This window comes from Penicillium oxalicum, chromosome VII (genome assembly GCF_001723175.1).
Source record: "Penicillium oxalicum strain HP7-1 chromosome VII, whole genome shotgun sequence".
In the NCBI taxonomy this organism is placed as follows: Eukaryota; Fungi; Ascomycota; class Eurotiomycetes; order Eurotiales; family Aspergillaceae; genus Penicillium; species Penicillium oxalicum.
In genome coordinates, this window is record NC_064656.1 from 941,942 (window position 1) to 966,008 (window position 24,067).

Genomic DNA, 24,067 nt, shown 5'->3' on the forward strand with positions numbered 1-24,067 from the left:
GTTCCTCCCCCAAATCATGAGGAGCTCGAGATATTTTGATGATCATTGCTCTGATCAGAGTTCAAGACAATATTCCGGACAGCTTGTGGTGCAGCTATTTCATCAACGCTGTTCCTGCGGCCCCAGTTCTGGGGCTGGCGTCGAATAAAGGCGCCAACCGCACCCAGGTAGCCTTCATGTCGTAGGAAATAGGCCTGTTTCTCGCCTTTGGACCAAAAGCGGATGGCGTACGACAGTGTGTTAATGGTCTGTCGGTGGCCTCGAATGAAAGATCCCCCAAAGTAGATGTGCTTGACCTGATGTTTTTCCGATTGGAGATAGGCGATTTGGCCAATGTTGTTACTGAAGCAATCAGTCAGTGGAAACTCCATCACAAGATCCCCGGAAACCTTACCTGATGGCGTAGAGAAGACTTCGGCTCATGTCTTCATGTCGGAAAGTGACTCCTCCATTGCTGCGCTCGAATTCTTCGTCGTGGATCAAGCCTTCGCCATCTTCGGCGCCTCGTTCCGCGGCATTCTTCAAGCGGAAGACTTTTCCAAAGGTGCTCGCAATTGCCGTGCTTTTCAACCCGATCTTGGTGTAATCCATCCCGTAGATGTCGCCCACGAGCATGTCCACTCCCGCATTGTCTCCGCGATCGGCCATGGCCAGCATGTCATCGAACGTTCGTGCGCCGGTCAGCAGAGACATGAGCCCCCAAAAAGTACCTCCACCGAGGTGCGTGCCACCTACACGCTCAAATTGCCGAGGCCCCGACACCTTGATCATCGACACACCAGATCCTATGTTGACTAACAGATAAGGGTAGACGTCGGGCCGCGCTTCGGCAAACTGCATAGGTTCGGACTCGTTTTCGGTATAGACAAATACCTCATTCGGTATCTCGGTGATGAAAAAGTCGAGGCCTGTGGATGAGGTGGACAAAAAAGAAGAGGTCAGCCAGTTCCCCTTGACACGGCCCCGCTGCTTCCGCTCATCCAGGGACTCACCGATGATGAGACATTCCATCTCCTCCTCTCGCAAGATGTTGACGTCCAGCGCCTTTTTCAACTTGTCGTAGAATTTGAATGCACCGCCTCCCGTCGCCACGACACATAACTCATCCGGTGAGGAGCCATTGCGTTGTTGTTGCTCTTCCTTTAATTGGCGAATGAAATTGATGCAGATGTCGATTCGATGTGTTTCAAAATTGATGAAATTAAGACGGCCACCATTATCCGCCGAATCGAGCTCCCGTGTGAAATACACCAGCTTTGCTAGTGAGCCTCCGATCTAACAAATATCAATCATGGGTCATTAGTCACGCTGCCTCATCAGTGCTTGTGCTCGATAGACTCCTTTCGTCGGCGGGGTTTGCGGGGATGATCGGGGATGCGGGGCATTGAAGGGAGTAAAAAAAAATTGTTCAAGTCGCATCGGGAGCGCACGACTCACATCAACCGCGATATGGCTCACGACGCCGGTGTGATGGGGTAGACGAATGTCTTTATTCTCGTAATGGACTCCTTCGCCTTCGACGGGGCTGCGCGACCGAGGTTCATCGTCGATAATGAAGGCGCCGGTCACATTGATTTTGACGGCGCCGGGATTCGAGATGGCCTCTTCAAGGCGTGGACCCTTGCGACGAGCGTCCATTGCCGTGTCTGGAGGGGCCATGGCGAAGACAATGAAAGGCGACAAGCTCGTGGTTTGTAGCAGGAAGCAAGAGGGATGAATGCGATATGGCAGGTTGATCCCGTGCCCACGGTTACTGCGTATATTTCCTTCTACCCGTCTCCGCTTCCCCCGCCGGGTTGGCTCCACTTGTCCTTCTCCTTGCTGGGAGACTCCCCGCGGTCCAGAGGCGCTGGGCCGGCGACCGAGGATCAGTGCTTCCGAGGCTCGTACACTGTCACGAACCTGAATAGGCGATCGAGCACAAGAGCGTTCCGAATGCCCGACCGAACGTGGCCGCGAGAAGCCGACCGACCAGGCCTCGCCTGGCCGACGGGGCTTGACGGCCCACGACAGCACTGCGCCGAAACTGCCCAATCACCCTTTCTGCCAATTGTGAATGTAACGCCGTCTTGACTATTTAGGACCGCCGAGATGCCGATCCGTCCTTGAATATGCTTGTAAAGAAGCACAAATTGGTGGAAATAAAGGACAGCAGCGGGATATAGGTAGGCGGTTCAATGTCGGGTCTGATGTCTTTAATGAGCAAAGGCAGTAGCTTCAAGGGAGACTGAGACCAGCATCAGTTGCTGAAGAATATGGTAATAGATCCATCCTCCCTCTAGTTGAATCTAATATCCGATAGATGCCGGCTGCTGAAACCCGATGGACTTTGTTGGCATCATCGAATGGTGGACTGACTTCTATTTGGTCCGAGGGTGCATCCGGTAGATCACGGCACGATACTTCTCACTGCTGGAGTCCCGGTGACTTGTAAAATATTGAGAGTTCACATCGAAATATAGAGCCCTCAAAACTTACTACTCTTTGAACGTGCAGGAAATTTCCAATGGATTAATTTTCCCACAAGAAGAGGTTTAGATAATAATGTGAGGTGTCCCTTAGTAGATTAAACATTAGTGGACTCCGGGTACCCGGACTTTTACCTTACACGGGCGGGCGCCCTTTGGAGTCCGCTTGTGAGGATATGTTTACGTGGGTAAGATAACCGTTGAGCATATCTAACGCCAACTTAGGTATGAGTTGAACAGGTGCATATAGAACTTGATAGGTAGGTAAAACCAGGCGATATAGAGCCTTTGGATCTTCTTCGATTCTCATCTGATCTGAAAAAAGAGTCTTTTCATTATGCAGAGCCCTTTTATCTCCTAGGTCAGAATGGGGGTGTTGGTTTGCCTTTCCATTAGACGAGGGAATTGAGATATTAAACATTTCAGGCAACCAGCAATGGACTTGAACCACTCCCTAGGCTAGATGACTGAACAAAGTCCTACGAAGAGGAGAAATCTATGCTTTTGCTGTGACTTCAAAGCCGCTGGGGTAAATAATGACAGGAAACAAGCCGATCAAACCCGAACGGATGTATTCATCGCAGGAACCCTAAAGAAAGTGAATACATTTAGCTGTGTGCTGTGGACCACGTAACAAAATCACCCTTGGGGCTCAGTCGCTGCATCTCTGCAGATAATTTGTACCTACCGGCGGCTGCCCAATGTCAGACGGAATTGTTACAATTGATGCAGGCAACCTAGCCCTGTGGGGGCAGCTGAAGGTAACATACAGGAATAACACGGTCCGCATACTGTTACGATAGCCACCGTGAGTACAAACTGAATTCCAGTTCCGTGAATGTTATTTTGGTCATCTGATACAAGATAGATACCTCCACGTAAGATGCTTACTAGAGTATGAGTGGCCCCAAGTAGTTTATGGAGTAATGTTGAACCAGCTAATGTAGGGGCATAAGAGTAGTAGTAGTAGCTTTGTCCATGAATCTGTAAGAAGACTATATTCAAGTGAAAAACTTCTGGCCAGCTCTGACAGGAAGAGATAGATATATTGATAAGTACATATACGCAGAAACGACTATGCTACCTCGATTACGATGATACGGTACTGCTTTCCAGACTGTCGCACCAGAGGAGAACTTTCGAGACGGGTTCATCCTGTCTTACGGGTTGTTCCGCTCGGCAGTCAACGGGATCTGCACGGACTTCCGGGTACCTGCAGACGTCCCATGTAGCTACCAAAGTTCCGGTAGATGCGGGTACTGATCCTGTATAGTACACCCTGATGCTCAAGTCCATCAACATGCTCAATTATCAAAACAACAATACGACGACGAATTCGAGTATCATACGGTCGTTTGCTTCGGCGTCACACGGCCAGATGGGGCTCTACATAAACAATCTCTGTCTACTTTCCAGCTTTTCTTTTCTTCTTTTCTTCAAATCTCTTTATCTCTTTCTCCCCCAAACCCATCAAGATTATCAATCTTCCTCCTCTTGCTACTCTTTTTACACTCAGTTACTCTTGTTAGTACAACTTCAACAATCAGTCGATCCCCATAGATAGCCAGCATGGCATCTACTGAGGATTCCAACGATCCTTTCCTTGCCCAGGATCCTGTCAACCATCCTGAGAATGCCCCCGATTTTGCGTCAAATGATACTCAGGATCTCCAGGGCCAAGGGAACGATGACAATGAAAATGCCTGGACCACATCTGATCCTGCCATCCCTTCTCAGGGCACTGATAATGTCAACACTGATCCAGGTTCCCCCAAGTGGGGTGGTAATGCTGCTCGCTATGAGTGGAAGGATGAATATGGTGACGTCGGACCTCGAAACGAAGAGCTTGAACGTGAGCTCTTCCATGATGAGCACATTCCCCGCCCCGGTGATCATGCTGCCGAGTAAGTAACCCTACCTTCTTACTCTGATGTGGCCAGGCCCCGATTTTGGCTCTAAACTCTAGACAGCTTGCAGACCCCCGGAGAGGCGGCTCCCTACCATGTTTCCATCCAGAGCGATCTCAAGCTCCAGCCCGTTCGGGAAGTAAGTCTGATGGACTCCACGAAGACTGTTCAACACGTCGTCGATCTAACATGCTTTAGTTCAATGAGGCTGGTCTGCACCCAGTAATGGTCGAAAATCTGCAGCATTGTTTGTACTCGTGGCCTACTGCCATCCAGTCCTACTGTATCCCCGCCCTTCATGAAAACTTGGATGTGATTGGAATTGCCCAAACTGGTATGTTCACCCTCTTCACGTCTATTTGTCTAGAAGCATAACTGATGATCAATCAGGCTCGGGCAAAACCGCTGCTTTTCTGATTCCGATTATCTCGGAGCTGATGGGCAAGGCCAAGAAACTCGCCGCCCCTCGGCCATTTGTTGGAGACTCTAACACCAAAGAAGGCTATCGCGCCGAGCCGTTGGTCCTCATCATCTGTCCCACTCGAGAACTGGCAAATCAGATTTTTGATGAGGCCCGCCGATTGTGCTATCGTTCCATGCTTCGTCCATGCGCTGTCTACGGTGGAGCCCCCGTCCGACTTCAGCGTGCTGAGCTTCAACGGGGCTGCGACATCCTGGTCGGTACTCCTGGTCGTATTCTGGATTTCCTGCGTCAGCCCAATGTGCTCTCGTTCAACCGCATCCGGTGAGGATATCACATACTCTTGGTGTGATGACAAGAAGGCCAAGCTAACCAACGTCAAAGGTACGCCGTCATTGACGAGGCAGATGAGCTTCTCCAGTCTAACTGGGAAGATGATTTCAACATGCTCATTGGAGATATCGGTCAGGCCGTATCAAGTATCTGAGCTGTGCGAGACAAGTATAACTGATATCTTATCTGCTTTCCGTAACAGGTTCCGGTCGTCATGTCAGCCCCCGATTTCTCATGTTTTCTGCGACTTTCAACGAAGATTGCCAGAAGCTTGCCCAGAAGTACCTGAGCCCCAATTCTGTTCGCATCCAGATTTCACGTCCTGGAAGTACTGTTCGACAAATTCGCCAACAAGTCGTGTGGGTTGATGAGGACCGGAAGCGTCAAGCACTTGTCGACCTTATCATGGGGTTGCCCAAAGGTAGAACACTGATTTTTGTCAATTCTAAGATCGACGTCGATTACGTTGATGACTATCTCTTCAACTCTGGGTTGCCATCGACCTCCCTGCACGGAGACCGAACTCAGCGTGAGCGTGAAGATGCGCTGTAAGGCTTTCTCTTTTTCTTTTGAAAATCTCTATTTCCCACCTGTGATATACTAACCAGTCTCACTCCCGATATTAGTCGTGCTTTCCGTACTGCCAAATGTCCTCTTTTGGTTACCACCGGTGTGTCCGCGCGTGGATTGGATGTCATCAACGTCATGCACGTTATCAACTACACTCTTCCCCGTGATAACCGTGGTGGTATCACCGAGTACATCCATCGGATTGGTCAGTCATCTTCCACTGGGATGAATATTCTATGCCACTGCCAGCCCTTTACAAGCCAAGCTAACAAGGCGATTTTCGCGCTCACACAGGTCGTACTGCACGCATCGGCAATCAAGGTGTCGCTACCTCCTTCTACAATGACAACAATCGGGACTTGGCTCCTGCTTTGGCCCGACTGCTTCAAGAGAGTAGCCAGCCCATTCCGGACTTTTTGAACAAGTTTTTGCCCGCCCCTGATGCCCTCACTTTTGATGAGGACATGGCTGGTTCAGCCAAGAAAGACTCCGCTACAGGGAATACCTGGGAGCGTGGTGACGGAGCGGATTGGGAGGAGAAGCAGCAGCTGGATGAAAATGATCCTTGGGGTCAGCAGCGTGCTGGTTTGTTGTCTGGTCACGAGGAGCCAGAGGAGCGTTATGCGACAAGTGAAGGTGATGCGCATGACACAACTGCCTTCGACAAGAATGACATTTCCTGGTAAGTGAGTTGTGCCTGAGCGGTACTTGCTTGACGGCGTCTTGTCTTGATTACAAATTTCCTTTGACATTGATGCTTGAGTGTTCTTGCTTGGACACTTTCTCCTTTTCGATTCTTTATGCTTGTTTTTTGTAATTGAGTATTTTGGGTTGAGTTTTCATGTTTGGGTGTTCCTGTTCGGTTGCTCATTTTTGTTTTTTTTTATGCTTTTTCATTCATGTTTGAGTGATCGTCTTTGACATGCGCGCCTGATTGCTCCCTGTTCAACTTGTTGCTTCAACTGTCAGCTAGATAGTTGGAATTTGAAAGATTATATGTACAAAATTGGAGTCATCTGTAGGCATCTTTCAAGTGCATACATTTAAATTCGAATTCACCTTCACCTGCATCTTCGGGCTATTTCTTGAAGAAGAGCCCTCCACCAATGCATGCCTTTAATCCGTGCTATTCAATGGATCAACATATTAATTTCATTTGAACATGAAAGTCTTCCAGACAATGGACATGCCCTGTGGAAATGTATGGAAATAGGCAAGTGAGTTGTAAAGTCATTTCAATATCACCAGGTTCCACAATATCTTTGAGCCAGTCCTCTCCACAGCGTTGTGCTTCTTTGTAAATGATCTGGAAAGACGTCCATTCATCCGCATATTCCTTAATTTTTCAAGGGTATCGTGGTAGCAAAGGGAGGGGGGTCCAAGGTGATCTATATAGGTCTTCGCAAAGGGGATTATGATCATCTTCCGTAAAATCGTTATGTTATTGACAGACTTGGCTTCGAGAGTCAAATTTTTGGTAAGGGAAGCTTAGAAATTTCTTTTGGCTCGAAATTCGGTGAAAGGGTTGCCCTTGCAGCAACGACTCGCCGTTTGAAACCTCGGATTTGAGTCTGCAGATGGAACTGAGACGGAAGGAATTGCCTTCTTCATCGTCCAGATGCTTCATGGTGCTTTCCTTGCAATAGTCCCGAGGGCCACTGTCACTTGCCGACTCGTAATCTCCCACTGAAAGATTCTTCGTTTACTGACATTGTTGTAAGACCGCACCTCGTGTCTCTCCAGTCCCAGTATCTCATCAGCCCACACGTTGCCAGGACCAACTCATTATACATTCATTTACAAACCCGCCACCATGCAATCCTGTCGCTCATTGAAGAATCATCTACCACTTCTTTGGCTGGGACTCTCCGTCTCAGCACACGGTCTTTCTATCCATAGTCCATCTGATCGAGGACCACACGAACACCAACACTGGCTCGAAACTCGCCAAATACAACTGCAGCCTTCGGATGTATCCCAGACGCAGCAGTCACCCCTGGTCATTGACACCTTTCAAAGTGCTGTTCATAACGACTTGGGATTTTGGCACGGTACCGGCGAAGACTTGGCGATTGAGCATGAGCCCGGCGTCATGCGTCTCTTCCCATCGGATCCAGATCAAAATTTCCACACGCAGCTCGATTCCCACGCATGCTTCAGCTTGAGTCCATGGTCAAACCAATTCTTGCATGTCGTGTTCGACGGCAACGAGGATTTCACAGTGTCGTTAAACGAACATAATGCAGAGTGCAATCCGGCTCGGTCGCCGTTTCCCGGCACGGCAGATAGCGTGCAAGCTTCACGATATCTCTTGAAACAGAAGACGCCCCCGGAGGATGATGATGATGATGATGACGAGGGAGAGAACATGAACCAGTCACCACAGGCCACTCGAGCAACCCAGAGCCAGCATGGTTCTTCGTCGAGAGTCCGTGGTGGTGAATGTCAATCGCGCGGCTCTGCACGCAAGGACACTGCGGAGTTGTTCATTCCCTTGAATCACTTCCGCGTCAATCTCGATAGATTGATCTCGGTCTCGTTCAGCGGGTTTTTCACTGAGGAACCAATCGCACTTCATCGTGTCGAGATTGTGCCCAGCGTGCCGGCGCCTGTTGAAGAGAATGGTCACTTCGCTCTTCCCGAAAAATTGCCCACCGGCTCTTTAGTATTACGGTGTAGTCGTCCCAATTCCTTCGCGTTTGGAATCGACGACGGACAGCCGCAGTTTGCGCAGGAGGTCATGCGGATTTTGGACGAGGAGAATGTGCGAGCGACTTTCTTCGTGGTTGCCTCGGGCCTACGGGATGAATCCACGAATTTTACCAACTTCTATCGTGAGATGTTGAGCAAAGGACATCAGGTGGCCTTGCATTCGAATACGCATCCAAAGTCAGACCGGTTCACTGTCCTTATGCTGTCTTGGCTGGGACACAAAAGCTGACTGGATCTGTAGGATTGAAGCACTACCAAGTATGGAGGAGATTGATGACGAGATCATCCAGTCTATTGATGCCTTGCGAGAAGAGCTGCAAATAAGTTGTATGATGCCCCTTCCCTCTTCTGAATCACTCCGCTGAAGGGGACAAGCTGGACTGACTGCTTCCGCCACCAAGCGAAATACTTCCGACCACCCTTTGGTACCGTGGGAGCGCGTCTGCGCCAGCGGTTGGCCAAGTATATTGAAAATCCGTACGTGGTGAACTGGAGCGTCGACGTGGAAGATTGGCTGTGGGCCAATTCGCCCACGCCCGAGCATCAGCTCGATGCCTTTTATCGCGGCGTTGCTCGTGGCGGCAATCTTGCCGTGATGCATTATCTGCATCCGACTACGGTGGCGTATCTACGGCCGTTCATCCATTACGTGAAAAGTAAGGGTCTCAAAGTCATGCGAGTGGACCAGTGCCTGGAGGATCCTAGCAGTCCACCATTGTGAGTTGGGACTTAGATATAGAAGACAGGTGAAGAGATTGTTGCTCCCGCCAGTTGATTCGGGTGGGCCTCTGTATTCTTACAAAAGTGTCAAAATCACATCTGCTTCGTGGGCTCTTTGTTACTCAAGGGAATGACAGTCTTTTTTCTTTCTTTTCCCTCGTGTGGCCTCCAGGTTTCCATTCAAGATATTCGACGAGACGGGTCGATCATTCGAGGGGTAGTAGTAGACTGGTTTCTGCATCGGCGGCTAGTCGGAAAAAGACGAAGAACCAAAGGAAATTTTTGAAGAGCGCACAGCGTCGACTTTGTCATTTCGAGCAGGGTGCCAAGACAGAGAAGCACCTAATGACTCCATTGTTCTAGACAAAACCACGAGTCAAGCAGCTCGCCCAGAATACCGGTTCAAAAAAACAAAACAACTAACAGACAAGTAACTGACAGTCCCATGCAAATTCAAAGGACACCCGCACCTTACATCAACCAGACGACCATGCAGCACAAAAAGTAAAAACAAAACAGAAAAATGACTATCCCACGGCAAAGAATTTTTTCACCCAAAATCTATAAGAGCGTCCCTCAAATGAGCCCTTCGGTGCGATGCAATAATGAAAAACAGGAAAAACAGACAGAAAAGAAAAACAAGGACCATGTGGACAACTCCGCAATGCAGAAAGAATTCAAGATGAACAAGTCGAGGCAGTATACTATAGTACCATGTTTGAGACAGCATCAGAGAGGGAGAGGGAGGAAGGGAGGGAGGGAGAGAGAGAGAGGGAGGGAGGGAGAGAGAGGGAGGGAGGGAGAGAGAGATGATCACAGATCTACTCTGCTCCCCATTCGGTAGTCTTGCAGAAACCGCTTTTTTCCATGTTGGCGCGGATGCGATCCACCATCCAGCCTGAGACGGTGTTGGGGTTGGCCGCACCGAGGCGAGGAGTGCGACTGGTGAAGCAGGATTTGTCGCGGAAGGAGAATTGTGTACAGTCGTCAAGTTGGTCGCAGATTTGGCGACATTCTTCGAAACTTGAGGCGGTGGATTGCTCGTCGGCGGAGAGATTGTCCCACCCGATACGGGCGGGTTTCAGGGCGATGTCGGGGTAGAGCAGGTCACGGAATACATCACTGTGGAGGAGAACACGTTTGTCCTTCTGAATGGCGTGGACAAATCATGATTAGCTTTGAGCAGCGAGATGAAAGAAAAAAAAAGGCAAGAGTGACTTACATCCTGCCAACGCTTTTGCTCGTAAGACCACAGATCCTGAATTTTCTGAGCGTTGAGATGGTGGAAGGCGGCGGCCGGGAAGCACCATGGCTGGCGATAGAGGTCGACGTTAAATTCGTCCAGCTCGCCAAGGTTGGAGTTTTGGAGAATTGGCCAGGAGAAGTGGAGGTTGACGCCCGCGTCAGCCAGCACTTTACCCAGGACACAGTCACCTGCCCAGTGGCCGTCCGTATAGTGATGCAATTCGGTACGACGTGCGGTGTATTCCTCGGCCGCGAGCTTGAGCGCCGCATGGGAGATCATAAACCCCGAGCCGCCGTGCGCGAAGATGACGTCGGCGATCTGGGTCTCGGTACCGAGGTACCATGGCTTTTTGTGATTGAAGTGCTTGAGCCATGCGAGAAGGGTCGGCCATGAGATGTACGTGTCGGCTTCCATGAAAACATACCACTTGGCCTTGGGCTTGTAGCGCAGGGCCTCGATGATCATGGGTAAGAACTTCCACTTGTCCAACTTCCACCCGGGGTTGTTGGGTTTGCCCACGGCCGAGTTGGCCTCGTCCGCAAAGTCATTTTCCGCGAGACCCTGACGTCCGAGCTTCTTGATTCGATTGTAGAGGTCAAAGTCGGGAACTTGTGTCATCACGTCAGGGTCCATGCCTTGAAGGACATCGTAGATCTTGACGCCCTCGATCTCTTCTTCGAAATCGGAGTAGATCACGTAGTGTGGAACGCAGCGTAAGGTGGTCTGGAAATGCACCGGGACTTTTTCCTTGGCCTCGGTGACGCCGGTCTTCATGACGACAAGGATATCGTCCATTCCGTCCATCGGAGGACAGAGCAGCGTTGAATCGCCGGCATTTTCGGTGTCGGGATGGGTGGTTTTGGAGATGGGGTGGTGTATTGATGGAGATTGAAGATCGGATGGGTGGCCAGGAGTCAAGGTGAAGAAGTGGAAGAGACCGAGAAAAGTGAGGATGGCCGCCAGAGCTATCAAGCGGTGGCCAAATCGGCGACGGGTCACCATCGTGGGGAAATCCGAACTGCAATCTATCAATCACCCAATGGCTTCGATGAAAGCATCGTTGCCTGAGAGGAGAGAGGATAGAATAGGTGGGGAGGAAAGCGCAAGCCCCAAAACGAGCGCACGTCCAAGACAGTCAACCTGAATGAGGGAGAGGGCAAGAGGAAGAGAGAGAAGAGGGGACGTTGACTGGCAGTCTGGAGCTCGGACAGTTTGAGCGAGGGGGGGGTTGGAGTCGTCGAGGATTGAGCAAGGAATGGGGCGTCCAAAGAGCGGCCGATCGACGCGAGGCCGCGTCCTCAATCTTGACGGGTGCTTGGGTCTTGGAGTTCTGGTCCGAGTTCCACAGCGGGGAGTTGCATCGATATGAATTGCCCAGGCGCCAGCTTTCACGACGGACTTTTGTTGTTTGGGATCCAGCGACCACGTAACGGCGATGATCAAGCCAAGAGGAGGTCCACCAGTTCCACCGCAGCTCGGGAGCGGCAGGTCTGGAGCGTGATTAGGTCATCCTTCGAGGCGGTGTTCTAGCCCCTCCGTGAAGACAGATGACTGGCATCGAAGAGGCAGCTTGACACCATGCTTCATTTGTGACCTCCTTGCTGGAACAGGAACAGGAACAGGAACATGCATCTGTTTCTGTTGCTGGAGTGCATTTCATCTACACGCCCTTGTCTTTCAACTCGGCTACACATCTCTCCCTTCCTCTAATATAGATCTGTCTTCTACATAAAGTCCTGTCGGACGCTCACCAGACTACCTGTACCTTACAAAGCCCTGGATGCCAGAGGCTAAGGGGCAATTGAGATTGATTGTCATTCTCTATTCATTCCATTTCAATTCAGGACAAGCCATGGTTATGTGGGGTAAGAGATGAGCCGCCAAAGTCGGCTACCATAGCCCAATTGGGCAGAGACTTACCTGCACATATTCAAGTATACAATCCCTTAAGCTCTGTCCTCTATCTTGGTGTCTGCTAATTTAATAGTGTATCAAATTATCCAGAGCGTCCCCTGAACAGGGTATATCAATCACTAATCTACAGGCACTCCCTCTTCAGCTACACACCACACCTTTCCCAAACTCACCCCTTACCCCCCATCAGCACACTCCAGTCTGGAATGTGACCCCTGCACAGCCCCTGTGTACATCGAATCAATGGACTTTCCAAATGAAATAACCAATTCGTGTCCCCGCACTACTCTCAATATGATTTTTAGTATCCAAGTTGGCTTACCAACTTGGTTACTGCCCTTGACCGAGGTCCACCAATTCCTTCCACACTGGACTTGCCAGTGCTTAGGTTCGATAGATGGACCCTCTAATCCGCCAATATTGATGTTCCGCTCTCGCCATGCACAGCTTTCCCCTGAGTTCCGCACCTAGCCACCCCTGAGCTGTAAATAGCGACAAGAGCTGGAACTATTAAAAAAAACATACATCACAATCAGTAGTCGTTTCACCTTTGGATAATGAAAAGCTTGAGCGGAGGAGGACGGATTTACAATTGACCATCCAAGTATGCAACAGCAGTCATACCTACAGATAAATTTAGTTCATCACGCGCAGGCTGTCGGGCACTGGCGTGGGTGCATCGATTTTCATTACCGCATGGTTTCAAGGGCCGAGGGAGCCGGATTTTAGGGCTCCTGCCAACCTTACTGGGCTTCATATTGCCCACTTTCCAGTATACGTGCACAGGCGACGACACGAATCTTCGCCGAGGGACTCTACAACCTAGGTAGGTACTTCATCATGTATTGTGCCATGTTGAAAGTGAATGGAAATTAGAAATATAGGTCGATTTGTTATACTTTTCTTGAACCGATTTTGGGACCAGCCTCGAGTCCGATCATGCTGCTCATTCATGTATTCATCATTGTGCCTTATCCGTCCTGTCTTGAATCATCGCCCCGTGAAGCTTGACCAGCTCAGGGATGATGATGCTTTCAATCTCAATGCCATCGCCTGCACTCTCAGATGGAGGCTTCTCCGATTCATTGCTAGACGCTTCTTTGCCCTTTTTGATCTCAGCGAGGCCCACTTGGTCCTCGACACCGGAGATGCTCTTGCTGCGCCGCGCCTTGGGAACACGAATCCATCGTTCGTAGGGTGGGTTCGGTGTGATGAACACAACCTCCCACTTGCGGGTGGAGAGCAAGTTGCCAATCACAAGATGATGAGAGTATCGTTGCAGGGCGGTCTTGGCTTTGTATACCAGTAACGAAGGGTCGGTTTCGAGTTTGAATGAAACGACCATACTACCCTCGGGAGACCAGCCGTCGACCAGTCGATGAAGGAATTTGGGCACAGGGTCGAGGTCGATGACGAGCTTCTTGCTTGCTTTGGGCGGTTCGGGCGCGTTCTCGCCGGTATAGATCTCGTTTGACCCAATGGCATCTTCATGAGAGAAGTTGGCAGGAATCTCCGAGGACTGAATTTTGTGCTCGGCCATGCGGCTTCGCGGAATGAAGAAGTCGCTGACTGCGGCGGCCAGATAGAACAGCGCATTGGAGCCGAGCGGTTGCATCAGCTTGGCCAGTGACCGCAGCTCGAACATGTATTCGGACACGGTCGTAAAGGGAAGCAAGAGGAGGAGATTATTTTGTTTGGCGTAGCGGTATTTGCGCAGCACGTCACGCATCTCATCTTGGTATTCGCTGCGTACAACGATCCGGCCGTGATCGGGGTTTTCCGAGTCCGAGGTAGGAGGGGCTTCGTCCATGAAATCTAAGAAACAATTCGTCGAGTGACTGTAGTGCCGGGAGTATGGGAGGAGACTGTATTGTCGGTGCAAGAAGATGACCGCATATCCTTGCTCGAGAAAGTACTCTGCGGAGGTAGCACCACGGGTACCCGCAGAGAAATTGTCGATGAATCTCACGGTTTGCGCTTCAAGAGGCACTGTCGTTCCACCGGATGTGACGAGCACGACGCGCCGGTTCGCTTCGACATGACGCTCGATGAAGGCTCGCGCCAGAGCCTCATGTTTGGGTAGGGCCTTGGGAGGTGGGTATTCGTTGAAGTAGGCGGACTCTGCCTCCGCAGGTTCCATATCGCCAATTGAAGGAGACATGCTCAAGATGAGGTGAGTGGTTAAAGATGAGAGTCACAAAAGACTTCCAGCTCGGTGGTTTCGACAGGGACCGAGCCAAAAGCCAAAACTCCAGCGCCTGAATCAGAACGCTGAATACGGCGATTTAATGCCGAGGCTGCCGTTTTCGGTGCAAGAGGGGCCAGCGAAGACGAAATCGATGCGGGGATACGCCGACTCAAGATGACATAGAAATTGTCCAGTCTCCACTCAATTGCAATGCTTAGATTGAGCGACCGATAGCTTTGTCTTTCGTCAGCGATTAACTTGCTGCAAGACAAGGTCGGCTTGATTCGAGCTAATTTGCGGCTTGAAGCTCGTGTTGAGTACCCCGCCGACCTATCTGACTGCGGCGACTGATAGGGGGCGGGGTGTCCCTTTTGGTCTTAGCGCTGCCGCTGGACCGAGTCAACCGCCGCGAAAACAGGTCCAACCAGGTGAACGCAGCAACCAGCAACAAAAATCAAATAACACGCCCAAGGGTGGGCCTGGCTCAACCGGAGGTTAAGCGCCAACAAGTTGAGGCCGTTGGCCGAGGTGCTTGTGGTTCGGGCGGCACCCGCGCCGTTGACTCCAAACGCAGAGCAAATGCCGAGGTATGCCCACATTGAATGTGTTGAGATCACGTGTGCTTTCTCAACGAGAAGGCTTGTCTGCAAAATCTTATAGACGGCCAATGAATATTGAAGTAAAGACATTTCGACAGGAAATTGATTCACCAAAAAGGCAAAGACTTAGAAAACACGCGGTCTTGCGTGGAAGGTTCATGATGAGGTCGTACAGCCCAATGCCTCAAGATAGTGACGGGTCAAGCAATCGGTTCTAAGCATCACTGGCATGCGCAGACTGATTACTCATACGCCAAAGACTCCAAATGAGACTGCATAGCTTTAGACTTGGTCAAAATATTGGCTAATCTGAAAAATATGAATCAATACCCGGAAAAATTCCAAGAAATTTTCATGACAGCGTGTTGTACTTCACTGCAAATAGCGACTACGCAAAGCTTGACTGATGGTACTCATGCGGCTGGCCATTCCACCGTGTTGCATATTGCTCATGAGCGCTTCCTCGAGTGCTGACTGTGTGACGCTAGCATCTGTGCGTATTGTTAGTCCAGTCGACGAAATACTAAATATCTCGCAAAAGAAGCGTACCATCCAAGTCGCTGAAACTGCTTCCCATGCTGGGCGTCCCGTCACTTGCGTCTCGACCGGACGTTGTAGACTTGCGAGGACTCTGACGTGGGGGTTCTCCCACACGATGAGGACTTAATGCACTAGGAGGTTGACTCAGTCCCTGGCGATCGCTGTTTGATAAACTGGCCGGGGTCCCAGAGCTCATTGAGCTGTGCAGAGATTCGGCGGCTATTACTCGATTCGTGTCATGCCTCTGAGGCTTGTTGTGTCCATACGGGTCGGGTCTTTCCTCATTCCGGATCGTGGTGCTAAGTCCCTCCTCCGTCCGGCCCCGCAGGGAAGAATTCTTGTCTCTAGCCATAGGAAGAAATGCAGGTACGTCGTCCTCATCTTCATCTTCGTCATCGGGCAAACCAACCCGCTGAGTCGAGAATTTACCAAACTTCCTGAATCGCGGCATGCCCCGGCTGGATGTGACCTCGGAGTCGGTACCTGAATCAGAAGAACTGCAGCTCAGATCCTCTGCCAGTGGTGGTGACTGCATGTGTGCGGAAGATGGCGGCAGCCCCCGCGCCCCGGGTGCCAGGGATGGGCGGCGCACGAAATTCTCCCAGCGCCGTTCAGTTCCCTGGCCTGGCTCATGGTGACGAGAAGAATCCCGCGAATGACGGACCTGATTCAGAGTGGCAGTGGATGTAGAACTTGCGCGGCGGTCATCGGGAACTTCAGAAAAGTCAGAGTCACTGAATTCTGCGGAAGACGAAACGAGGCATACCTTGCGGGCGATTATCCTTCTGTTGGAAGGCGGGAAGGTAAGAACCCCGAGTCCCTGTGGGCGACTGAGAGTCAGAGATCTCTGGCGAGAAATATGATATCTCCTGACCTCCTGAACCTACCTATTTGTCGTTGAACTTGCCCTGCAAGAGCAGAGCTTTCAGACACCGAGTCGGGTGCGGGCGATGGCGGACTGGGCTGGACGGGAGGCACTCTGCGCATTTGAGCTCGCACTTGTGATAGCTGTCTATCGTAAAGCCATGCAGCTTGCTGGAGGAGGAATTGCAGGGTCACATCAAAATGCTCAGCTCTATACAAGGTGAATTAGTTCGGGGGTCTCCTGCCGTTAGATTCAGAATGGTGAGATCAGTACAATGCTTTCCCTGATCAATCTGTCAGTTTTCGGTAATAACAGTGTGTCCGTATTTGAGATGCTTTACAAGACATACAGTCAATATCATTTCCTTTTGAAGGTCGTGATAGCATATCCCATAACGCTTGGTCCTTCGCCGCGTTCCATTCCATCTGCCCAGGAAATTCAGCACGGAGACCCAAACGTAGCTTCTGCAGCTTCCAGGGACAAAAAGACGCTCTCACCGGAGGCGGGTCCAAGAACTCCCCTCTTGGAAATGGCAATCGAACAAAGACGGTAAAGTTGACGCCGCTAGAATCCATTTCGATTGTTTTCGCGTCTCTGCGACGAGTGATTATATGAGGAGAAAAGATGAGGGTTCGTCCTTAAGACATGTGATGGTAATTGTATGGCTTTTTCTGCATGAAATACACAACGAGCGGAGTGAAAAGCAACGACAAACCAGCCTGGACGAGTCCGTGTTGAGGCTGGATGACGATGGCAAGAGGGGACCATGATTGGTCGTCTGAAGACTAGCTCTTGTCATATGATCGTCGTGGCTGAGAGTGGGGACTGGGGTGGCGCAGCGCCAATCGCAGCTCTTCCTTTCCCGTCAGTAAAATCAGACAAGTTGGTGCCACTACGAAGTATTCTGGGCTCCATAAGGTAGCAATGGGCCAACTTGAGTGAGGATAAACGTGAAACTCGATGGATGTGGACAAGTCGCTTGACCCTGAATTACCTAGGTATGGTGCTACCCACCTTCAGACAAGGCGAGCCTGGTTTTCAGTCCCATTTGATTACATCGCTCATTTCGAAATACCTAGAATTGGCGGTTCTTCCAGTGGAAAATCCAATCCCTAGCCCCTGAACGGCATCGCTGCTCCGTAAATTCATCATCACGCGTGGGCATTGCTACTCCAGACAAAGATGTAGGCCAATCATCTAGCCACAAACTTCGTACATCGGCCGATACGAACCTCCTGTGGTTCAAGATTGACTCTGCTGAAATCCAGGTACATCCAGTCCTACTTAACCCGCTCAGAGGGAGATGCCCGATTAAAGAGCCGGAGTAATTGTGTACGAATCGCCTGGCGAACTAAACGCTTGATTTGGTAGAGCCTTCCTGTGGATGATCTACAGCCCGTGAAAATCGAACCTCGGCTTCGTCCGCATGACTTACAGAGAGCACCGCGCTGGAGGGCGGATTTGAACCAGCCTCGTCTAGCGATACGAGGTTACGCATTCGCAGTGCCGCATTCTCCTTGATGCTATAGATCAATTCCGGATGAACCAGCATACTGTATAGAGCCCTTGGCCCCTGGTCATCTGGTGCTGAGGTGTCGAGTTCGGCACTTGGGTACTTCGGTAAAAGCATCACGCGCCAGATGCCGTTTGGCGCCTGAGGGGATTCGAATTCGGTGCCCCCTCAGTTTTCTTTTCTCCCCGTCATTTATCAACCCGACCATTATCGCGCCATGCCATCACTTTGGACGTACTGCTACCTGAAGGTCGTGGCAACCCTTTTGCGAACTGTGGTCGCTTTGGAGGGATTCTTTGCAAATCCACCCAAGCCCCGACCGACGGCCATTCGACACATCGCATCGCGCGACGCGGGGCGGACCATCAAAATTCACGTGTATCGTCCAAGTCAGGCGACAACGGGCCCCAGCCCTGTACTGATCAACTTTCACGGCAGTGGATTCTTACTGCCGATGCATGGCGGCGATGAGGAATTCTGTCAACTCGTTCGCCAGCAGACGCAGTACACCGTTCTGGATGTGCGGTACCGCCTGGCCCCCGAGCACCCCTTCCCGGCGGCGCTGAATGACGTCGAGGATGCCATCAACTATGTGCTCGGACAGGAAGATGAGTTCGATCGATCGCACATTGCTCTCTCGGGCTTTAGTGCGGGGGGAAACCTGGCGCTGGCGGCCGCGGCGGTTCTCTTCCCCCCCAACACCTTCCGTGCTCTGTTGGCGTACTACCCAGTGCTTGACATGGCCACCGATGCAGCTCGCAAGGTGCCTCCAAACCTAGGTGGGAAGAGACCGGCGATTCCCGTGCCCGTGTCTCGTTTCTTCAACCGCTGCTATGTGCTCCCGGGTGTTGATAAACGAGATCCTCGGATCTCGCCCAAATACGCTGCTCTGGATCGATTCCCAACCCGCATGTTGATTATCACGGCGGCGGCCGACTCGTTAGCTCTCGAAGCCGAGGAAATAGCTCAGAAAATTCAGGCGCTGCCAGATCGATATGTGGTCAGTGAACGCATGGCGGGATGCATCCACGCCTGGGACAAGCGTACGAAACCAAGAACTCCGGAGCGGGAGGCCCGCGATCGGGCCTACGCCTTGGCCGTGGATGTCTTGAACGAGGTTTGATCGTTCCTTTCTATCTCTCTCTAAAATTTACACAAGCTTCTGATACCACCCTGCAACGGGTGCCCATGTAAATTATATCCTTTCTCCTCAAGAGGGAAATCAAATCATCGACCCTTGGAGATTGGGTTTACCTTTGCTTGTACCACTTTTTTTGTGCAACATTCTAGAAAGCTTGGCGGACCCCTCTCCCTCAACCCTGGTCCATTCGTGTAAATTGGATTTTTCACTGGTGAAACTCTTGAGAATGGAGTGTCCCTGAGCCGTTAGCCGCCCTGCCACCAACCCATGGCTCCTGATCGGGGGAAATGGTTTCCTGGGGTCGTCGTTCCTCGGGACTGGGTCGTACCTAGCAAAGATGGCCCGACTAGGGAGAACGGTGGACCCCGTCAAGAACGAGAAATCTCCATTTCTTAGCGTGCAAGTGGAGCCTGAGAGAAAAGCAAGAGGGGAAAAAAAAGAAGCAAAAGAAGAAAACCTTTTGGTTCCGAACCACCGGCAGTGGCAATGATGCTCTGGCCGTCTTGGTCTCACCATGGCAGCCGATCACATGGCGTGCTTGTCCCAACTGCGATATACACGATTCGAACAGTGTACGTCTATACTGAACCATCAATCAACCCTTTCCTCTGCCTTTAAGCGGCCCGGACTTTCGGCTCGGTCGGCCACTGCAGGCCGCCTATCATCGGCTTTGTCAGGCCCTAAAGTGAGAACGAGTGGCTCAATTTGCGATCCACCCGCAAGGCCATGAGACATGGTCGGATTGCTTCAGGATGGCCGCGTGGGTCTCTCCGGTTTCAACTCATCCCGTCAAACGCAAAAGCCACATGGCAAACGTCGGCATGGAGATCCTTGAAGAACAAGGGGAAAAAAAAGGGACAGAAAGCAGAAAAAAAAGGAGGAACCGGTGGAATCGTTCGCCATCGCTCTGAAGATATTCGAACACCCGTATTTTTTTCAGCTTTGTCTTTCCCTTTCCTTTTTCGGGGCTGACTTGAATGCGCTCAGCGACTCTCTGTCGCTCATCCTCTCTCTTTGCCCCTTTCCGGTTCACCCGTCACTCAGCGTGGGCTGCATCTGAAAGTTACGTTTCTCCGATGCGATGCCGTCGGGCTGATTGACGTGTGAACTGTTGACCTATCGATTAGGCTGAAGAAGCTTGGGTGTCTTGACCAACCGCCATCAAAGCGGAGTTGTCGCCCCTCATCCCACCGAATCTGACTGACGATTCATCATTTTCTCTCGATTCTCTCCGACATTACGTCTTCCCCTACTACGTTTCTCCCCGCCTGGTCCACTCAGGGCATTCCCCTCGACTGCACTCGCTTTCTCTGCACGCAAAAGGTCTTTCCACCACCAATCCAAACCCCCCTGAACCAGGCCGACCAGTGGATGCGGTCATAGTACGTCTACCCCTCGTCCACTGTTCCCGTGGTGCCGTGGACGAGTCTGTCCCTGTCGCAAAGAAAAATCCGCCCCCGCAGGACAATAGTCCGCTCGCGGTTTCAACTCCTATTGCTGGGCTTCCCTAGAGGCTGTATGCGCACGCCCACTGCATAGGCGCTCTTTGCCAATACCGGATTCGCGCACGACGCGATGGATTCCACGGCGATTTCCAGGGCCAGCGGCAGTCCTCTCATGTTTGACAGGGACCAATACCGGGAAGAGGTGCTCCGGCTTTCCACCGACGCAGAGAACGCGCGGGCGCAGCGGCTTTTGGATGATGCGCGGGCGCTGGGTCTCAAAGTTCCAGAGATTGAAATCTCCGCTCCGCTCGCAGCTTCAATGGCATCGGGACTGATCGATATATCTTCGCCCGTCCTGTCCTCGGGCTCGTCCGCGACAGATCGCAATTCCATTTGCGACGGGTCCATCACCCCGTCCCATGAACCGCTATCTGCGGCTCGGCTCAATGAAGTGGTGTCGTCCTTGTCGGAGGTCACAATTGCGTCGGATCGCATCAAGCCCGGCAGCACCAGATCGCTGGCGTCGCTGTCCACCCGGCCCACGTCATACTGTTCCAGTGAGAGTCGGGCGGTGTTGGGGAACCCCAGCAATGGGAATGAGACGTCTTCGCCCTCTCATCGTCATTCGGTGTTGAGTTTTGCCTCGACGGAGAAGAAAGAGAAGCGTCGCCAAAGCCTCAAGAACGCCATCGGCAGGATACAGTTCCGCAAGAAGCGAACTCCATCCTCGGCCATGCTACCGCCCGATGCGCAGATCATCTTTTCCAAGGGCGAAGGAGGTGTGGTGGATCATGTCTTTATTGAAACGCGGCCCGAACGATCGTCCATAAGTCCCGATGGTGACGCAGCCTCCAGCACCACGGCTGAATCTCTCCCGCGATTGGAGATTCCCATCTACGACAAGGACTCCATGCAACGCAGCGTCACCGAGCCGAGAATGCTGGAAATGTTGGAGCGGCATCAGCTGGAGAGAGATCGACATGTTGCCTTTCAGGAGACTGCACTGAGTATTCTGCGCCAAAGACACCAGACTGCTATATCGATGCGACAGAGTGAAAATGAGCGTTTGGAGGCGGCGAAGCGTGAAAAGGTAAGACTATCCTATTGATCTGACCATCTCTGATTCCTTTGGTCTTGATCTCTCTCTCTCTCTCTCTCTCTCTCTCTCTCTCTCTTTCCCTCTCTCTCTCTCTCTGTCTTGAACCCTCCGTCTCAATTTCAAACCTTGCCATAGGATATCGAGCACGCTGCACGAATGGAAGAACGACAACTCGTGGTTGAGATGGAGCAACAGCGTGACTTTGATCGGGCGAAACAAAATTCGCGCACACGCATCAAGCATATGGAAGGATACTTTCGGAACGCCAGCCCACCACCTTCGTCGTCACCCGTGACCCAACATTCCTCTGAATCTTTCTCCGGATCCGAGTCGACTACGCCGCCCACGCGCCGCTTCACACGCCAGCAAAAAGAGCAGCTCGAGCGACAGTATCGCGATCACGAAATGATGGACTCGCTCCATGAAGCCCGGATCAAGGTGCTTCGTGAACGGCAGGAGCTCAGGCTTCAAGAAGCAATGGCACGCATGGAGCGGGAGTTTAGCCAGATGTGTGCCGAACACTCCAAACTCATCACCGCGATGCAGGCCGACCACCGGCGTGAAGAATCGGGTCTCATTCAAGCGCTTGATAATCAGAAAATCGCTCTGCGGCACCGTTGGAATCTAGAGGAGGCCATTCTTCGCAAACAGCTGGAACTCCAAAATGGTCACATTTACGGACCATTGCCACCGATCTCGTTCACCGCTGCCAACACTGAAGCGACGGACTTGACCCCCTCGCCTCCAGCGCAGAACGACAGCCAAACACCCCCGGAAGCAGCAAGTTGACCCTGTTGATTTTTTGGCCCAACGCTTTTCCTTCGTCTTGCTACCCTGATCGGGAACCATGTACAACTCATAATTCACTAATATTTGCATTCACGACGCGCGCACTTTTGGTTCATTGGTCATGTCTTGCAACTTTGACTTTTTTCGGCACCAATCCTTGAGCGACTATCATCCTTGATACCATTGATGTCTACTACACGAATCTTTTTTGTAATTACTCTTTTCCCTTTTCAACATGTACACTGTCCAATTTTGTGCCACCTCTTCGCATTGCCTCTTGACGAACCATATTCGGGATTTCGTGGTTCTTTTTTATTACTATTCGTGCATAGCCTTGACCTGAATTTACTGCCACGACTTTGTTGATAAAACGTCATATCTCACAGTCAGAGTTTTCACTCGCAAAGATTAGTCGTAGTCAGGGTTGGCCTGGGTGGGTCGTGTTCAGCGTCAAAAAGCGCCAATGCGGTCCTTGAGCCGCTCAAGAAGAGTCTCGATCCGACCACCACTACTGGTCATCGCATCCTCTGTGACCTTGTCTCGTCCATTATCCCCAATGACCACAGCTCGCTCCACAATTCCGGAGTTTGACAATTTCAACCGCCCAACTCGCCCATCTTCCCACTCCAGTCTCAAGTATCGTGCCTCCGTCGACGTTGACTCCAGTGCAATGATCCCACCTCTTGCCTCGGGTGTCAATCGGTCCGCTGGATCAATCAGCAACGCTTCGCTGAGACCGAGCTTTTCGCGCAACAGCTCCACCGCGTCCCTGCGGAGATGCCATGCCGTCAGCTCGCAGCGCAACTCCCGGACAAATCCCCGGAGATCTTGGCTTCGTGCGTATTTCTGTCCCCTAGGCGCACCAGTCCTTTCTCCATCCTCTTCGTTCACCCCTGTCTTCGACCTAGTCGGCGACAAGTAAACATTCTCCAGCCGCGGTAGATCAATAAATGCGGGAATCGTATGCCGATGAACTGTCAATCGTTTCTCCCGAACTCCACGCCCACGTTCCTTGTTCAACAAGACATAGTACGGCTTGGCGAACCGGCCTCCACGCACACACACATCGATGCGAACACCAAGGAGCGTTTCAGAGGACGCGTTCGGCGAGGGATCCTTAAATGGGAAAGCGGTTGTACCGAATGCAATGCGGTGGTGATTTAAATCTGCGTGTGATCCCGCTGCTTTGACCAGAGGGGAAACTTCCTCGTGCAGAGATGTGAATGCTGTTTGCGATGGCTTGCGCATGAGCCTTTGGATGGAGTCGGACGATAGTAGACTCGATGCTAGATAACGTTTTCGGCATTGAAGAGCGCGTACTGAGGCAGATATTAGACCTCGTTGGAATTTGTGCTTCATTGCCGAGCTTATGAACACGTACTCTCTGCGCGAATAGTTTGCAAATCTGCATCGAGCTCCTCCTCCTGCGGATCGGGAGAGACTGTTGCGCCGCGTACTTGAAACGGCATTTTTTTCTCGCTTTTGGTTTTGTGTCTTCCTCCAGTCGAGTGCTTCGTTTCAAAAAGAAACCGATCGCGCAGACTGCGACTGGGTCACTGTCGTTCCGTCGGTGGCGTGGAATTTTAAGCGTTGAGCC

General features: G+C 51.4%; 10 protein-coding genes across 10 annotated transcripts; 4 read left to right on the forward strand and 6 right to left on the reverse strand.

Annotated features, from left to right (window-relative positions):
* Nucleotides 1-14: 14 nt before the first annotated feature.
* On the reverse strand, nucleotides 15-1,659 carry POX_g08863 (Pantothenate kinase; the record flags this gene model as incomplete). Its single annotated transcript, XM_050117630.1, has 3 exons — nucleotides 15-342; nucleotides 395-1,275; nucleotides 1,438-1,659. 3 exons carry the CDS (start codon nucleotides 1,657-1,659, stop codon nucleotides 15-17), a joined length of 1,431 nt encoding a protein of 476 aa, XP_049965774.1.
* Nucleotides 1,660-4,037: 2,378 nt separating this feature from the next.
* POX_g08864 (ATP-dependent RNA helicase ded1) lies at nucleotides 4,038-6,385 on the forward strand (the record flags this gene model as incomplete). The annotated part of the gene is made up of 8 exons (XM_050117631.1): nucleotides 4,038-4,372; nucleotides 4,439-4,514; nucleotides 4,574-4,709; nucleotides 4,766-5,120; nucleotides 5,181-5,260; nucleotides 5,332-5,677; nucleotides 5,756-5,904; nucleotides 5,994-6,385. 8 exons carry the CDS (start codon nucleotides 4,038-4,040, stop codon nucleotides 6,383-6,385), a joined length of 1,869 nt encoding a protein of 622 aa, XP_049965775.1.
* Nucleotides 6,386-7,512: 1,127 nt separating this feature from the next.
* POX_g08865 (uncharacterized protein) lies at nucleotides 7,513-9,132 on the forward strand (the record flags this gene model as incomplete). Its single annotated transcript, XM_050117632.1, has 3 exons — nucleotides 7,513-8,588; nucleotides 8,653-8,738; nucleotides 8,813-9,132. The coding sequence occupies 3 exons, from the start codon at nucleotides 7,513-7,515 to the stop codon at nucleotides 9,130-9,132; spliced, it is 1,482 nt and encodes a 493-aa protein (XP_049965776.1).
* Nucleotides 9,133-9,952: 820 nt separating this feature from the next.
* Nucleotides 9,953-11,379, reverse strand: POX_g08866 (uncharacterized protein; the record flags this gene model as incomplete). Its single annotated transcript, XM_050117633.1, has 2 exons — nucleotides 9,953-10,279; nucleotides 10,354-11,379. 2 exons carry the CDS (start codon nucleotides 11,377-11,379, stop codon nucleotides 9,953-9,955), a joined length of 1,353 nt encoding a protein of 450 aa, XP_049965777.1.
* A 1,873-nt stretch (nucleotides 11,380-13,252) lies between these two features.
* Nucleotides 13,253-14,452, reverse strand: POX_g08867 (Phosphopantothenate--cysteine ligase CAB2; the record flags this gene model as incomplete). Its single annotated transcript, XM_050117634.1, has 1 exon — nucleotides 13,253-14,452. The coding sequence occupies one exon, from the start codon at nucleotides 14,450-14,452 to the stop codon at nucleotides 13,253-13,255; it is 1,200 nt and encodes a 399-aa protein (XP_049965778.1).
* A 404-nt stretch (nucleotides 14,453-14,856) lies between these two features.
* Nucleotides 14,857-15,168, reverse strand: POX_g08868 (uncharacterized protein; the record flags this gene model as incomplete). The annotated part of the gene is made up of 1 exon (XM_050117635.1): nucleotides 14,857-15,168. The coding sequence occupies one exon, from the start codon at nucleotides 15,166-15,168 to the stop codon at nucleotides 14,857-14,859; it is 312 nt and encodes a 103-aa protein (XP_049965779.1).
* A 282-nt stretch (nucleotides 15,169-15,450) lies between these two features.
* Nucleotides 15,451-17,058, reverse strand: POX_g08869 (Autophagy-related protein 29; the record flags this gene model as incomplete). Its single annotated transcript, XM_050117636.1, has 6 exons — nucleotides 15,451-15,569; nucleotides 15,628-16,332; nucleotides 16,385-16,438; nucleotides 16,506-16,693; nucleotides 16,757-16,766; nucleotides 16,833-17,058. The coding sequence occupies 6 exons, from the start codon at nucleotides 17,056-17,058 to the stop codon at nucleotides 15,451-15,453; spliced, it is 1,302 nt and encodes a 433-aa protein (XP_049965780.1).
* A 1,155-nt stretch (nucleotides 17,059-18,213) lies between these two features.
* On the forward strand, nucleotides 18,214-19,119 carry POX_g08870 (uncharacterized protein; the record flags this gene model as incomplete). Its single annotated transcript, XM_050117637.1, has 1 exon — nucleotides 18,214-19,119. The coding sequence occupies one exon, from the start codon at nucleotides 18,214-18,216 to the stop codon at nucleotides 19,117-19,119; it is 906 nt and encodes a 301-aa protein (XP_049965781.1).
* A 1,593-nt stretch (nucleotides 19,120-20,712) lies between these two features.
* Nucleotides 20,713-22,470, forward strand: POX_g08871 (uncharacterized protein; the record flags this gene model as incomplete). Its single annotated transcript, XM_050117638.1, has 2 exons — nucleotides 20,713-21,672; nucleotides 21,817-22,470. The coding sequence occupies 2 exons, from the start codon at nucleotides 20,713-20,715 to the stop codon at nucleotides 22,468-22,470; spliced, it is 1,614 nt and encodes a 537-aa protein (XP_049965782.1).
* A 450-nt stretch (nucleotides 22,471-22,920) lies between these two features.
* POX_g08872 (uncharacterized protein) lies at nucleotides 22,921-23,939 on the reverse strand (the record flags this gene model as incomplete). The annotated part of the gene is made up of 2 exons (XM_050117639.1): nucleotides 22,921-23,789; nucleotides 23,852-23,939. The coding sequence occupies 2 exons, from the start codon at nucleotides 23,937-23,939 to the stop codon at nucleotides 22,921-22,923; spliced, it is 957 nt and encodes a 318-aa protein (XP_049965783.1).
* Between the last annotated feature and the right edge of the window lie 128 nt (nucleotides 23,940-24,067).